General features: G+C 41.8%; 2 protein-coding genes across 2 annotated transcripts in view; both read right to left on the bottom strand.

Annotated features, from left to right (window-relative positions):
• On the bottom strand, positions 1-7,150 carry LOC121700468 (DDB1- and CUL4-associated factor 7-like). The gene is made up of 7 exons (XM_042083434.1): positions 6,313-7,150; positions 5,797-5,955; positions 4,531-4,642; positions 3,980-4,098; positions 3,506-3,715; positions 2,486-2,603; positions 1-2,145 (listed from the first exon to the last, which is right to left on the bottom strand). Exons 1-7 carry the CDS (start codon positions 6,445-6,447, stop codon positions 1,973-1,975), a joined length of 1,026 nt encoding a protein of 341 aa, XP_041939368.1. The 5' UTR covers positions 6,448-7,150; the 3' UTR covers positions 1-1,972.
• A 4,352-nt stretch (positions 7,151-11,502) lies between these two features.
• erbb2 (erb-b2 receptor tyrosine kinase 2) overlaps positions 11,503-15,985 on the bottom strand; it is a 33,586-nt gene continuing 29,103 nt past the window's right edge. The window contains exon 27 of the mRNA XM_042083424.1: positions 11,503-15,741. Coding sequence (XP_041939358.1) covers positions 15,398-15,741 — 344 coding nt within the window. The 3' untranslated portion in view covers positions 11,503-15,397. The remainder of the gene's footprint in view (positions 15,742-15,985) is intronic.

Below are 15,985 nucleotides of genomic sequence, written 5' to 3'. Positions count from 1 at the left end.
TTTTAGAGCTTATATATTTATTTTCATCATCTAATTTATTACTAGTTTACATGTAGACAGGAACTACATTAACATATTGGGGGATATTTGCGATGTCTATTTTTTCATGTCTTCCCAAATCACAGATGCTACTGTTTGGTTCTGAATATCATAGAAAAACAAACAAACAAACTTGACAGAAAACAAAATGGCTGCCTAGACACAGTGGAATAGAGGGTATTCTGTGAAAAGAGATTAGTGGTATATGTTGAGTCTAACGCTAGAGGTGTGTTCAAGTCCAGCAAACACAAGGTGAACATTTGTGGCTATTGCATTGTTGCATGCACTTTCTGTTTACAGTGAATAACTTACAAAAAGCTTACACAAAACATTCACATTTAAATGGTTAAAGAAAACAAGTTTGCCACAAATTTTTGCCAAATTTGAATAAACCTCTGGCTTGAGGCTCAACCTTCCGCTAAACTCGCTTCGTACTTTAACCCCCTTCCAGAAGTGGATCAATGTGACCCAGAACATCCCAGTGACAAATTCTGACACAAGCCCGAAAGCAGCTGGTTCTAGACCAGTTCCATCCATTCTAGGATCAGCTGCAACCAGGGATCACAATGTGTAAGGAAAGTACAAGATTAATATTAGTATTGTTTTGTTATAGTTACACTCAGTGAAGAAGATCCTGTTCATTGAGTTTTTAGACTCATTTCAGAAATACAATAAACACTGTTTATGGGCACACACATCTCCAACCCTTTCTCGCCCTCTCTCTCTCTCTCTCTCTCTCACACAAACTCACACTCTCTATCACACACACACACACACACACACACAGTAATCAACTCGATCACTGCACAATAGTTGCTTTAGTTTTCCAGACGGGGGGGAACAGGCAGGACGGTTCCAAGTGAAGACCAAGTCTCTGACGGCAAGACCCGCTGTGATCAGAGGAGGGCGGCAGCGTTTCTCTGTCTTGTGTGTTGGTGTTGGTTGGCTGAAAAACTCCCCTCTCTCTGTGTGGTGTCCTTCCTGACTGACTTCAGACTCGCGTAGACAACGTTAAATAGTCTCAATTCACATCCTGTATCGTCTTGACACAAAAGGAAAATATCTACTTTAGAAATAATAATGATAACAAACACAAAAACACACCAATAAAACATGCAGCTGATCTCAGACCAGCTGGTTGTGCCGCAGCTTCTTCAAATGCCTTTATCATGGCTAGTCACTTCGGCCTTAGAAGGAAGGGGGTTGTTGAAGTCCTTCAAATGACCCACATGTCAATAATAAACCAGAAATGCATCAAAATTCCCCAAACATAACTAAAAAAAATAGCACATCAAATACAAAGAAATAAAAAACACAAAAACTTCAAACAAACGAAAAAACAAAAGACCTAACCTGCAAGAGTACATTTTTTGTGAACATTACAAATAAGCAGTAAAGCTGTACAAAGCCACTCGAGAGATGAACTCGTACTGAAAGCACTTCAAATCCAGATGATCTACTACTACATTATCAAACAGCACCACGACGCCATGATGAAAAACATCTGTATCAGTGTCAAGCTTTATAAATACTGAAAACATGGCGCCCGCAGGTCCTTTCCAAATTTTGGAGGGGAGCTCATGTCTACGTCCATGACCATGTACAATGGGATGAATAATACAACAGGGCAGACAGAGATATGGAACACGAGAGAGAGAGAGAGAGAGAGAGAGAGATTGAATAGACCAGATGGATAGGAAAAGACTGGAAAGACCAACCTGAAGATCACAACAGCAAAGATTGTGAAAGGGCTGTCAAAGAGTGACAGAGCAGGAGAGAGAAGAGACAGAAGTTTATGAGAGAAATAGGACAGATAAAGAAATGGAGAGAGTGAGTGAGTGAATGTAAGTGTCTGTGTGTTTGTGTGGTGTGTGTATGAAAGTGAATAAGAGTCCTCCCGCATCTCTGTTGCCAGGCTCAGACATTCAGGCTCTCAGACGCGCAGGATCTCCAGGCAGTTGTTGTAGCAGATGGAGATCCAGTCGGGCTGGGTGGAGGCCCACTGTACGTTGTTGATCTCGCCCTCGGCCGTGTAGGCCAGGATGGGGTCCTCGATGGCGCGCGGCATCTGCTGGATGTCCCAGATCAGCGCCTGGTGATCGTCCGCTGAGTGAGGGATAAAAAGATCGACAGACAGATAGACAGACATTTCAGTTAACTTGTAAAGAAATCTGATGACCAAAAAGAATTTGAGTGGCAAGCTCAGCAGGCGTATTCAAATGGATTAAATGGAACCATTAATTCAGGTGGGCAACTGTGGTTGGTCCAGCTGAGTGTCAGCTGACAAGCTAGGCAGTAGGCAGACTACCATGGCCTGTCTGAATTAATGGTACACTTGATTATCTAAAACTAGTAAAAGTCACACATGCAAACTCTTCCTATATACCTGGTTGAGTTCAATATTTTTGTGAATGGGGAGAGGGAGGGGGTGGAAAGAATTGACTACCTGCTGTGCAGATGTGGCAGGAGGAGTGGGGGGCCCAGGCAATGCCGTTCACACACGCCCGGTGATTATTCAGCCTAGCCACTGGAGTGCAGGGCACTCGCACGTCCAAAATCACCACCTGGCAGAGAGGCCGCAAGACCAGTCATTAGCCTTAGCCATAACGGATACATACTGGAGACACATGAGGCATGTTAAACCAATGATGATATGATGATCAATGATGAACTGAACTACAACACAGGAGAGGGACAAAGAGGAAAATACACTGTGATAACTAAGTAATGTGAGAAGCAGTGTGGGAGGAGAAGGAAGTGATATATAACACCAAAAAAAGAAAAGTAAATGCAGTCTCAGAGGAGGAGGTAGGGAGTAGGGGAGGAAAAAGAAAGATATAAACAGAGAGAGAGGGACAGGGCTTGAAAGTGCCTGAAAACTTTAATTCTTGGAAGGAGAAAGACAAGGAGAACCCATGTGTGTGTGTGTGTGTGTGTGTGTGTGTGAGGAAGAGAAGTGGTGTTAGATTAGAATCTTCCTCTCTGCTTAGATACTACCCTGTGTGGGGCCTATAAATAGCCCAGGAGGTGTTTGGGTAATGAGGCCGCACAGGCACAGTAGAGGAGAGGAGAGACATAACGGTAATCTACAGGGCACGAAAAAGACAGATGGAAGATGGACAGAGAGAGAGAGAGAGAGAGAGATATCAATAGAATGGGCTTTAAAAAGATGGGGGACAGACTGACACATCGAACAAGGTGGGCTGACGGAACAGGAGACAGAAGTGAGGAGAGTCATACAAAGAGGACAGGGCTGAGAAAGACAGATGGAAGATGAGGAGAGAGAGCGAGAGAGAGAAATGGATGAATAGAATGGACAGAAAGAGATGGGATAGGCAGACAGCAAAAACAGACAGATGGACAATGAGATAGCAGAGAGAAAGACCATCAGGGATACAGCTAATTTGACTGCAGGGAGACAGAGAAACAGGAATCAGGAGACAGACAGACAGGCCGACAGTCCCACCTCCATGCCGTCCATAGCCATGGTAGCCAGGTAGTTGGGGTCCTGCTTGTTCCAGCAGAGGCGCAGCAGCGGGTGGTGCTGGGGGTCCTCGTAGATGATGGTGCTGTGCTCCAGGTGGCGCAGGTCGAACATGCGCACCGAGCCATCTGCCCCCACCGACGCAAACATGTCCCGACCTCCACCCGCCCGGCTGAATGCAATGTCATAAACCTGCAACGCACCAACAGAACGCCAGCGCTCTTTAGAATCCCAATGCAACACTACGGCAACTTTTTTAGACTGTTATTAGTACCAATGTAATTGGTTTTGCATAGCCACAGCATCCACATTTTACGAGTATTATCAAGACTAGATCATAGAATTAGAATGAAAATAAGCAAAATAACAAAACACAGTCATATCTGGTAGTAATGATACTCTGTGACCAGTCTCATCAGGCCTTGAGAACACCACGTGTCCTTCAGGTGTCCTCACCTCTTTGTCATGAGCGATGAGCTGTGTTTTGACGTGGCCCGAAACCAAGTTGACCCGACCCAAGACCTGTCCTGTCTCCAGCCCCCAGATGGTACAGGTGGTATCTATGCTGGACGTGCCTGAGGAAGAGGGGAACAGGAGAGAGAGAGGAATGGAAGAGAGAATGGTAGAGAGAAAGAGAGGGAAAGAGGGATGGGGAGAAAGAGGGAGAATGGAAGAGTGGACAATGAATGAGGGATAGGAACAAATTACTCCACAAAGGTTGGTGCACTTCGTTTTAATACAGAAAAAGTTTGTAGATCGGATCCATTCAAAAATATTTGTAGATCCAATACATCACAATAATTATAGCCCACTGTTGTCTTTAATGTCTAGAAGCACTTTTGTGTCTCAATTCAACTCCATCTTATTTATTCATAGAGCATCATTAGCAATTTGGTCACAAATTATTGAACAACTATTTTTCTACAAGTCTACTAGAACCACAAGCCCCTTAGACTTTCAACAGAGTCACAGACAAACCCTTTAAAGCCCCTCTTTTTGCTGCTTACCCAAAAGATTTGGGTCAACTTCGTTCCAGTCGAAAGAGGTGAGGGGGGCACAAAAGTCAGAGTTTTTGTTGTTGTTTAGGAGGCACTCCAGCCGCGTGTCTGTCTCTCCCACCTCAGAGACACAACAAACAAACAAACAAACAAACAGACAAATGTTTTAGCATGAAAATGACTGCTGGCATTAATTTAGCTCTTAAGGCATTACTAGTATTGACATGTGATGGCCAGAATGCTTCTGTGTGAAATTGCTGAATGAAGTTTCACCCTATAGCTCCTGTACAAATGCACTTTCGTTGTATATAATACTCTTTTGATCCCGTGAGGGAAATTTCAATACAAATGCAATGCTCAAACATAGGCCAGTCTTGAAGTATACTATGATTTACATTTACAACATTAAGCTATTTCTGCAGAGAAGGAACCTGTGTGACATCTTATAAAATTATGTAAGTAGGGCTGTCAAAATAACTGATTAATTTCGATTAATTAATTTGAGAAAAAATAACGCAGATTAATCGATTCCGTATGACCCCAAGCCATTGTAGTCAGTAACCATTAGACGGTAAAATGAAGGAGAGAGAAGAAAATGTGCTGACTAGATCATTGATTGGAACATTTACTTTAAACAACGGCCTGATGGTGTTGATAAAAATAAAGTGTTGATTAAAATAAAGTCCTTTGCAATGTCTGCAGCAAGGAATTTGCATATCACCGGAGTTCATCAACTCTAAAGTCACACATCAATGCAAAGAAATAGTGTTGAAATTGAGGGAAGTGTTCATTTATTTTCATTGTGTCCCCTAGGTTATATCTGTGGCCTGAAATAGCTACCTTGTATATGAAAAACAACTTCTTCCCGAAGCACTTTTGAATTTATTTCCTCAGCATATTAGGTCATCATAGATTATTATGGCCATTATTAAAATAATAATAAAAGAGTTTTTGAACTAATGTCACTAATGCTGATTATTCAATGATTTATTTGAACTTAAAATGTTTAAATACTTTCACAGCAAAAATGATATATGTGATTAATTTAGATTAATTAATCACAGAGTATGTAATTAATTAGATTATTTTTTTTAATCGATTGACAGCCCTAGATATAAGTTATTACCACCCTTATGCTTTGTGGGTATTGCAAAACCCAGTCAGGAGTGAATGTTCTGCCAGAAACAGAACTATGAAAGGAGACCCATTTGATTAGTTCATGAGCTAACTGCCTAGAAGACTACTAGATTATGACATCTTTCATAGTAAGCTTACCCTCCAGATACGGAGATAGTCCCCACTTGTGGCCAATAAATCGGGATACACCCCTTTGGTGTCTGGGATCCACATGATTTTAGTTGTGGGGTACGGGTGGTCAAAGGTGTTCCGACACACAAACTCTGAGCTTTCCTCCTCCAGACCCACCAGCTGAACCTGCATAACAGATCAAATGTATGCTCATTAGTGCAGGTAACATTATAGTATATATATATATTATAACATAGATACGCGTACACACATTAGATACGCGTACAATTGTAGAGATGGTAGGCTACTGTTAGAAATACTGGTACTGGTAGAAATACTGGTACTGGTAGAAATACTGATGTATTTCTATTGAGAGATGGTAGGCTACTACTTCTTATCCAAGTGCCGTTCATTATATTACATAGTTCAACTTTGGACAACAATCAATTTTCAAAATAACATCATACAGTAGGCCTACTACACATATACTATGATACGTTAGCTATAAGGGCTTATTGGGGTAATTTAAGGACACTTTCTTACCTTATTATTGTATTCTTCCACGAAGCTGCCAAGAGCCAGACGGAAGCGCTTGTCGGGCCGAACGCTCCAATTCATCGCGTACACAGTCCATGGTGCCTCGTATTTGTAGATCTCTTTTCGTTTTCCGTGAGACATGACTTTTGTTCCCCCTCAAGGGACTGGTTCAACAAATGCAAAGGTACACACGCCTCGCGACTGTGTACAGTTTCGTGTAAGCAGTCTTCTTTTGTTTACCTGTCAGATTTAGCCTAATAGCTGCAATAATGCTAGCTGACTTAGCTAGCTAGTTATTTGGGCTTGTATTGCCTTGTTTTACAGTGGACCTTGCGTGCTAAATGCTAATAACAGACCACCACACATACAAATACAAGATAGGCCCAGATATTAAAACAAAAACCCCGATAGTTAGTTACACCAAAATGTGTAACTAACAACAATGGCGGCTGCACTGCACTGTCGAAATGAAATTAAAATAGCCAACTAGCAAGCTGTATGATGCTAGCTCCACCAATGGGCAAGTCTTCATGTGCCTTGGAAAACGTTGGAAGCTGTTGTCATCATTCAGTGCACTGCAGAAGGGCTTTCATGGGCCGTGGCTGCGAAAAATTCGCTCCGTTATATCCCCAACTTCGCAATTTACAGTCGATGTCAGCAATAATCATACAACAGCTGCAAAATGCCCATATGATTGGATATGACGGCTTTCGGATGTCCTCTTCTGCGCGTCGACTTCAACCCGGAAGTTGAGTTTCGTATTTCGAAGCAGTGGAAAAGTGTGTTGTCGGGCAGAGCTTAAACATCTATGAGCGTATTCCTTCAGTTCAACTGTAGGCTACGTTATTAGTTGATCTATATGTTGCGCAAAAATATTTAGTTTCTGTTTATTAATGGACCGATCATGCTTCACTGTCTAACTTTAGGCCTATGGTGCGTTCATGAGCATCTGGGATGTTTCTATGTGTGTGTGTGTGTGTGTGTGTGCGTCGGGGGGGGGGGGGGGGGGGTTGTTTATGTTACTCATAAGCAGGCGATATTGAACAGTACTTCCCAGCGTAGGCCTACCTTTGAGTTTTACGTGCATGATGCTGGATGGCAAGACATGCCCAAATAAGTAACATTGTTTGTTTATGTTATACTCATAAGCAGGCGATATTGAACAGTACTTCCCAGTGTAGGCCTACCTTTGAGTGTTACGTGCATGATGCTGGATGGCAAGACATTTTCTTCAACTGAACGAAAGTAAAACTGATATAATTATTTTTGGCCCTCCAAGTGATGTTTCTATCTTGAAAAATGCACTAGGACCTCTCTCTGCAAACTGCCACAGTGAAGTCAAGAATAGGTTTTTTTTGACTCCTCTTTAAATTTTAATAAACAAGTAAATAGTGTTGTCAAAGGCAGCTTTTTCCAGTTAAGAACCATTGCAAAACTGAAGCCCTTTCTGTCCTTCTCCGATCTTGAAACTCTTATACATGCTTTCATAACATCTAGACTAGATTAGGCTATTGTAATTCATTATGCAGGCCTGACCCACTCCACTCTCAGACTTCAGCTAGTTCAAAATGCAGCAGCTAGATTATTAAGTGGCTCTAAGAAACGTGAGCATATAACTCCTGTGTTGGCTAAGCTGCACTGGTTACCTGTGGAGCACAGAGTTAATTTTAAAATTTTAGGCTACTTTTTGTTTTCAAAGCCCTCAGTGGTTTGGCACTTAGTTACATAGGTGACCTACTAATTTCGTACAGCACTCCAGGATCACTTAGGTCTTCATCTCAGAATCTTCTCTATATCCCCAAAACACGCCTTAAAACTAAGGGTGATAGAGCCTTCTCTGTTGTTGCCCCCCAACTCTGGAATAGTCTACCTGTACATATTAGTCCTCTCCAACCATTGACTGCTTTAAGTCTAACTTAAAGACTTTTAATCTACCTTAATACCCCCCCCCCCCCCCCCACACACACACACACACACACTCACACACTCTCTTTATTCTTTATTTTATTTTTGAATTTGTTTATTATTTCAATTATTTATTTATTTCCCCCCATGTTATGTTATTATTGTTGTTGTACCATTGTCATTGTTTTATGTTTGTTTGTAAGCACTTTGGTTCAGTTGTTTTTAAATGTGCTATAGAAATAAAGTTGACTTGACTTGACATGATTTTAGCCTTCTGGCTAGCTAGCCTATGTTAGCAACGTCGCCTGTTTGTTGTTGTCAAGTGAACGCTCTCAGTTCGGAGTTCCAAAGTGGGGACCTTCTCACTTCCCAGCCACATGAACTCACCACTAGGCCAGGGGAAATATCCTTTATCAACCGTCTCTGGCCAGGGGTTCCCAACCTTTTTTGGCAGGTGACACTATTTTTGACGTTCAAAACGTTGGTGACCCCAATCATGATGGTGTGTTCATGCACATGGGAAAAATGGTCTGTTCATGCCACCTGGGAATATCAGGGACCTTCCCCCGTTATTTCATTGTTTTTCCCACTGCAAGTGTAAAGAACTGTATTTGCTTAAACATGGTGTAAGACACTTGTGAAAGGAGGATATGCAGCTTTCAAGTGACAAAAACGGCAAATTCCCAAGTTGACATTTGAGAGAAAGTGGAATAGAACATTATGTCCAATATTCCAATATATGGTTTAATGTTCTGCATTATGTCCAATATTCCAATATGTGGTTTAATGTTCTGCATTTGTCATTAGTGGGTCACTTTGATACTAAAAGTATGATTCTATGTAATGACTGTATGATATCTGTACTGTCCCTGTGTATATCTGTGTGTGACTGTATTTAAAGATAAGCAGGAATATTATGACTTTGCAGTGTTTTACTGTTCTGCATGGCTGCATCAGTAGCTATCTGCTCCGGATTGCCAGGTTGCCACTAATCAGGGTCTGATTCAGTGTAGTCCACGTGAGATGGGATGACCAACGCCATCTCCCGTCAGCCTGGAAGGATACTTAAACCCTAACTATTTCCTCGTCTAGTTAGAGCAGCTGATGGATCTTCAGGTGAAGTCATGCTGTCACTCCCTTGATGCGCATCATTGTAAATAAACTCTGTTCCTGATTTTTCATACTATTGGTCTGACTGGGTCTCTATTAAATCTATGGTATCAAAATTACCATCACATTAAAATGTTTGGACATGAAAGTCCACATGTACTACAAATGAACTACAACGCGACGACGAGCCCCCAACTGGGCAACTCGGGTAGCAATCTTCCCCCAGTCTCCCACCTTTGACCTAGCGTTTATATGAATGGGCATCGGAAAAACCTTTTTCCCAGTGAAAACGTCATCATTCCGCATCATTCACGTCACGTCATATGTGAGTCAGAGGTCGGTAACTGGGGCCACATTTTGCTAACAGAGTTGCCCAGTTAGGGGCTCGTCGTCACGTTGTAGTTCATTTGTAGTCCATATGGCCTGTCATGTCTAGTTTTAATGTGAACTTTGGAATTTGCCATTTTTGTCACTTGAAAGCTGCATATCTTTCTTTCACAAGCGTCTACACTATATTTTAAGCAAATACAGTTGTTTATTTAGGATTAGTGAGCATATGTTTTAACCTTTGTTGTGGCATCCATGTTTGTCACACATTCCGACAGCAAAACACATGAACACTCGCTGTGGGAAAACCAAAGTAATCCCGGGGGCGGTCCTTGTCATTCCCAGGTGCCATGAATGCACCATGATTCCCACCTGAAGTAACATAAATGATGACGTTTTCACTGGGAAAAACGCATGAACGCACCAAAACATTTTCCCTATAGTGAAAACATCATTCACGTCTGACATGGGTGAGCCTCAGAACAAAAAAGTTTGAAAAAGACTTCATTGTTGTTGAAGGTGGGTTGAATCCAATTGCTTCAGTATTGAGTATAACGTTAGGCTATTGCTTTTACAGAGGTAATGACAACAAAGCATTGTCAACAATGCAAACTATGTTATTCTAAATATCCTCTAAATTAGGCTACCCTCTACATCTAAATCTACATTGCCTAGACAGATACAGACACACATTTATTGGCACAGTCTTGAGTTAATATCACACAAGAACACCAAGAAAAGTCATGTAGGCCTATATGCACAAAAACATTGCATAGGCAACATCATCTTTCACACTCAGATGTATCAAGACTGAAATGTCAACATTTAGGTTTTCTACGTATCAATGACTTAAGATAATTTATAGGCCTACTTTATATGAATAATTCATAAATTCATGGATAAAATAAAATGTAAACACTCTCACTCTCACAGAAGAACGCCTTTTTCAGTCAGAAAGATATCTCTCAGTGTCTTCAAAGTGTGTGTGTGTATGAGAGAGAGAGAGAGTGTGTGTATGAGAGTTAGTGTGAGCACTGAACAAAGACAGAGTATCAGGTAATGTATTAGCATTTTTTCCATGCCTTTGTCCAATGTGACATGTTTTCCTGGGTGGGAACTGAGATGTGGTCTTTTTACATTAGCTTTCTCTGTTTTTATAAGTGAATGAGTGAGCAAGTAAATGAGTGAGTAAAGTTTATTTGTACAGCAGTTTTCTCACACAAACATCATACATTAAATGGTGGGCAAAGTCCAGTCTGTAAAAGCATATCATCTCATCTCAAAAGTTTTCATGCATTGTCTACTGTATTAGCTAATGTGTGACATCGGAGAACTAGGCTGACTCCTCAATATTTTTCCTTAAGGTCTTGCCCATGGAGTTGAAGTAATTGATTTAGCTTTAGTTAGACGTAAGACTTTACACTCTCTGCCCATCGTTTAAATTAGGGCTCATAAAGTTCAGTTAGTGCATAAGAACTACCACTATACTACCACTTGGAGGGGCTAAAAGCTCACCCCATTCTTCTGAAAGCATGCATCTCTACAGTGTTTCTCTATGACAGCAGCTTTGTAATGCTATTTTACAGTAGACCTATCTTACTGAGTGTGCTTATGAATTACCAATGATACTGGTGGATGTAGCTGTCCTCATATAAACCGCAGAAACTCCACCGAAAGTATTCTTTGCTGTTAATTGCATCATTTGCAACATATTTCTGTGATAAATTTGAGCGCTGTTTGGAATTTACATGTAAAAATTAGCAACCAAATGAGCTTCATTGTATATGTATAGACTACTAAAGCCTACGAGTAGCTGTGAAAATATGACATAAAAGAGACGCCATGATGGAAGGATGTTTTCTTGTATTAATTTATATGCCACACACAGTATAAATGTATCTCAAACATTTTTACACTTCAAAGCACTTCATTATTCTCTACAATATTTCACATATTTGCACCAGATTGTATCCATATGGTCAAGTCAGTGATGCTAGCCCACATCAGTAGATTCAGCACTAAAGCCGAGTAAATAAAATACTCTTTGATATATCATAGCCTAATATAAGACTACCAGAAGTGGTAAAACCGGACATTGCCTTTAGATGCCACATATATGTTTTTTAGTGAAACCTGGGTGAATTTCTGCATAGTGATAAGCCTCCTACAAGAAGCGCCTTTTGGCTTTGGTTTGCTAGGTGAGCCACAGGGCTTTTGTTGGAAGGTCTACCACTTTCTCTGGGTTACCTTACCCAGATTTGCCACTTAACCACAAGAAATCCCCCCTGCAGGCCTGAGCAGGTGTGGACTGGATCTGTTTGAGAATAGACTGGCTTCTGGGAAGCTGTCTCTCAATTAAAATGACCATCAAATGGACAGTGGACTGAATTTATACAATGCTTAGGGTGCCACCTTTTGGCTTAATGGCCACAGTCCTCTGAATCAGTTTTCTGTACCGTTACATAAAGCAATTCAATATTTACAAGACAGTTTAGATGCATTCAGTAGTTGTTGCAGAAAAATAAAAAAGCACCAGGATAAAAATTCTTCAGTACCATTAAACCCCACCCCCCAAAATTGTGTGCATTTAATGCACAATGTTTTGCATATAGCCTTATTAACGACCTGTTAATGTCTTGGAAGTTGTTTTTTATTTTTCGACAGCATAAATGCACCTAGACTTGGCTCATTTAGAGAAAGGCACTATCAAACACCCCCATGACGATAATAACAGTCTCCTCTCCCACAGAACAATCCAATGAAAACCATTTACGATATATAAAAAGCATTCACATGAAAAAATATAAAGAAACATTTCATTTTTCAAAATCACAATTAAAGACAAAGATTTTATAATTCCTTCAAAGGCACCTTCAGCCAGCTGCACACATAGTCCGAGTCCAAGTTTCCCATTGACGGTGGAATATCATTAATCTTCTCAAGCAAAATCTCAGAAATGAGGTCCGCACCATGTGTGTGTGTGACTGAAATAGCAGAAAATCATATGCAGACTTACATGAAGATTTAATAGTTATATGTAGAAATCTAATTTAGTATAAAAACAGGTTTGGTAACTGCAATATTGAACTAGATTCAAGCATTCAATATAGCAGTCGGCGCTGAATATAAGGTCTGCAATAATAACACAGCTATCTCAGATGATACATCAGGTTGGATCAAACTCCATCTAAATAATTCTGGCTCTCAGTCAATCAACTGAAACCCCAGTGATCTCTTCTCTTTTTTGGTACTATTCGTACAGACCTATGCAGTCATTTAATTTAAGAGCTATTTTTTCTTCCAGTTACAATGCAAACAGCTTATGAAAATGAAGCCAGCTGCCCCTCAGCATCCTGGGAGTACTTCTGGAACTCATGTCTTCTAGATTCTAAAACGTGTATTCTAGAACATTGCAAATCCTCAGAGCACAGCTAGCCAGAATGGATCTGTTAAATTCCATATGGGTGGCTGCTGTGTGCCATAGCCAGTCAAAATAATATGAAATAGATGCTGTTCAAAGTCTATACAAATGCTGCTGATGTTGAAGTTGATGACATACACAAAGATTATGATTGTACAGGTAGTGACTGCAATGGTTAAGCTGATAATTGTGGAAGTGTTTGTTTTGGTGGATAAACAGGGTGAGGACAAGTGGGAATATTTCAGCCTTTTGAGAGTGGTCAGAGTATCCCTACTGCATCTGCAGTCTAACCACCAGCATGCCAAACTGAGTGTGGACACTAACGTCTTTTATGGAGGAAGAAGTGCAACAACGCTGCTGGCTGTGCGTGAACAAAATAGGCACAAATTCAATGAATACTTCCACCCCCATCTGGCCAGTCTCTCTATCTCTCTCACACACAAACACACTCACACACACTCACACACAAATAAGTCATTGTTGTGGCTTACATCAGGAAACGTCCAAATAGACTGAAGAATTGCTGCAGTCTCTCAACAGACTTCTCAGTCCCAGTGGCTCCTTATCCTAATGGCCATGCGTGTCGTCACAAAAATCTCTCTGTCTCCATGACGATCTAATTCACTAGGGTTAGGCCAAAGCTGTCCACAGCCAGAGGGGAAGGAACTGTTCCGCTAAATGTGCCAGTTATCCAGTTGGAGGTAGGAGAAATGGTGCCATGAGAAGGTAGATTTGAACTGAACCCAGCTAGGGGATGATCCAACGATGCGTGATTGAAGAGAAAGTTCCGGACAATTTTGAAAACATATGGTCTACTCCATAAGGTTTCTATGTAAAATACACAAGGACAGCCGTTAAATGTATGACTGTAGAGATGACTCCTAATATGAGATTAATCCTCAGCTCAAGCTGCTCGAAGAAAGTCTGACACCTCAAGTCCCCCCTTCATTTTTTTTTGTCTCCACAACATTGGAGCAAATTGGAGCAAACACAAGAGAGACAAACCAGAAGTGTGAATAAAGTTCACACAGGAACCTGTTGGCCATTTGGGAAAGTACAACAAAGAACAAAGGCACTGGGAGGCACTGAGGCAACAACCTCAGAGAGTCACATTCACATGTGAACATTCTTAAACACATTCTCAGAAATGAACCCATGAATATTAAGCAGTCTCTCTGTGTGTGTGTGTGTGTGTGTGTGTGTGTGTGTGTGTGTGTCTGTGGATATGTGTCTGTCGCACTTTGATGCAGGGGTGGATGGCAGGGGTGGGGGTGGGGGGGTGATGATTCACACACACTCTCTCTCCCACAGGAAACACACTACTGTCCACCACTGGGCACAATCCGATGGATGAGCCCAAAATGGAGACCTGGACGCACCACAGAGCAGTCTACACAATATTGCTGGTCATGGTACTTATGGTGTAAAAGTTGTGTAGTTTGCACTTCTGAGTAAGAAGTACTCAGTCTCTCTCTCTCTCACACACACACACACACACAATGCATCTGTCTTCTGGCACATAAAGCCTTTCTTTCAGCCTTTGCTGGTTCGGCACAGATGGGCCTTGAGGGGACCTCCAGACAAAATGGACATTATTGTGCTGCTACCCTTCGCTTCAGGGGAGAACATAAGTTAAACATTCACAAACTCCCCAACAAACCACCACAGGACGGTCTGAGAGGTCAAGACAGAAATCCGATGGTCCTTTTCTCCACAAGACTACGGAGTCAAGAAGTCTTTTCGTGCCATTGAACGAATAGAGAAGAAAAATATCTTAGTCTGTCTTCACTCTTTTTTGGTGTTCTTTTGCATTTAACAACAGGTGAAGGAAATGATTCTGGGTGTCGTACCTGATTTGCTTTGGAAAACAAGATTGTGGAGAGAAAATGGGATCGGTTTGGCCTCTTCTGCATTAGGCAGGGGAGGCCATTTTCTGACATTGTGTAAACAGTTTTGTTTGAGACATGATTGCTTGCATGATCAAAATCAAGAGTTCACTAGTGTCTCCCCGCAATGCTACATATGGAGTGACTGTATGGAGGGAGGGGAAGATAGAGGCTGGTCCCACTGACACACACACACACACACACACACACACACACACACACACACACACACACACACACACATGCATACTGGTACACATGCATACAGGTACACATGCATACAGGTACACATGCATACCGGTACACATGCATACAGGTACACATGCATACAGGTACACATGCATACGCATTTTTGCTCTCTAGCGATCCACCCTTTCCTCCAGACCCCCCAATCCCTCTCTCCCTCTCTCTCCATCTGCTGTCCCAGGTGTGTTTTGTCCTCTCAAGTGTGCTCCTTCTGTCCACTCCAGGTGTCGGCTAGCCCCAGGTACTCTGGGTTTTCAGCGGTGGGCGTGATGAAGCCGTTGAGCTGCCGGTGAGGCGGGGACATCGTTGCCGTGGACATGCTCGGACTCCTGTCGTTAGCGGCGGCCACTGCTTGCGCCTTGGCCACCAGGTCCAAGTAGTAGGGGTTGTCGAAGGCCGGTGAGAGGCTCCCGGGTGGCACTAGGTACTCAGGGTTGTCCACGCTGTGCCCTGTTGATATTCCATTACGCAGCCGCCGCTCCGCCCCTTTCCTGGGGAGCGTGCTCGGACGCTCCGACGGCACTTCTTGGTTCACATACTCTGGAGGACAGAGGACAGGCAGTGTCAATCAAAACAGCCTACTTACTTATGAACTGATAACATCACTGTGTTGATACAGTAGCTACTTATAAACTAGTAATAAACAGTGTTTCGATAGCTACTTATAAACTAGTAACATATCAGTGTTTCCATAGCTACTTCGATAGCTACTAAACAGTGTTGGGAACGTTACTTTAAAAAAGTAATTAGTTATAGTTACTCACTACTTGTTCCAAAAAGTAAC

This window comes from Alosa sapidissima, chromosome 24 (genome assembly GCF_018492685.1).
Source record: "Alosa sapidissima isolate fAloSap1 chromosome 24, fAloSap1.pri, whole genome shotgun sequence".
Classification (NCBI taxonomy): Eukaryota; Metazoa; Chordata; class Actinopteri; order Clupeiformes; family Clupeidae; genus Alosa; species Alosa sapidissima.
This window is presented reverse-complemented; position numbering and strand designations above follow the sequence as displayed.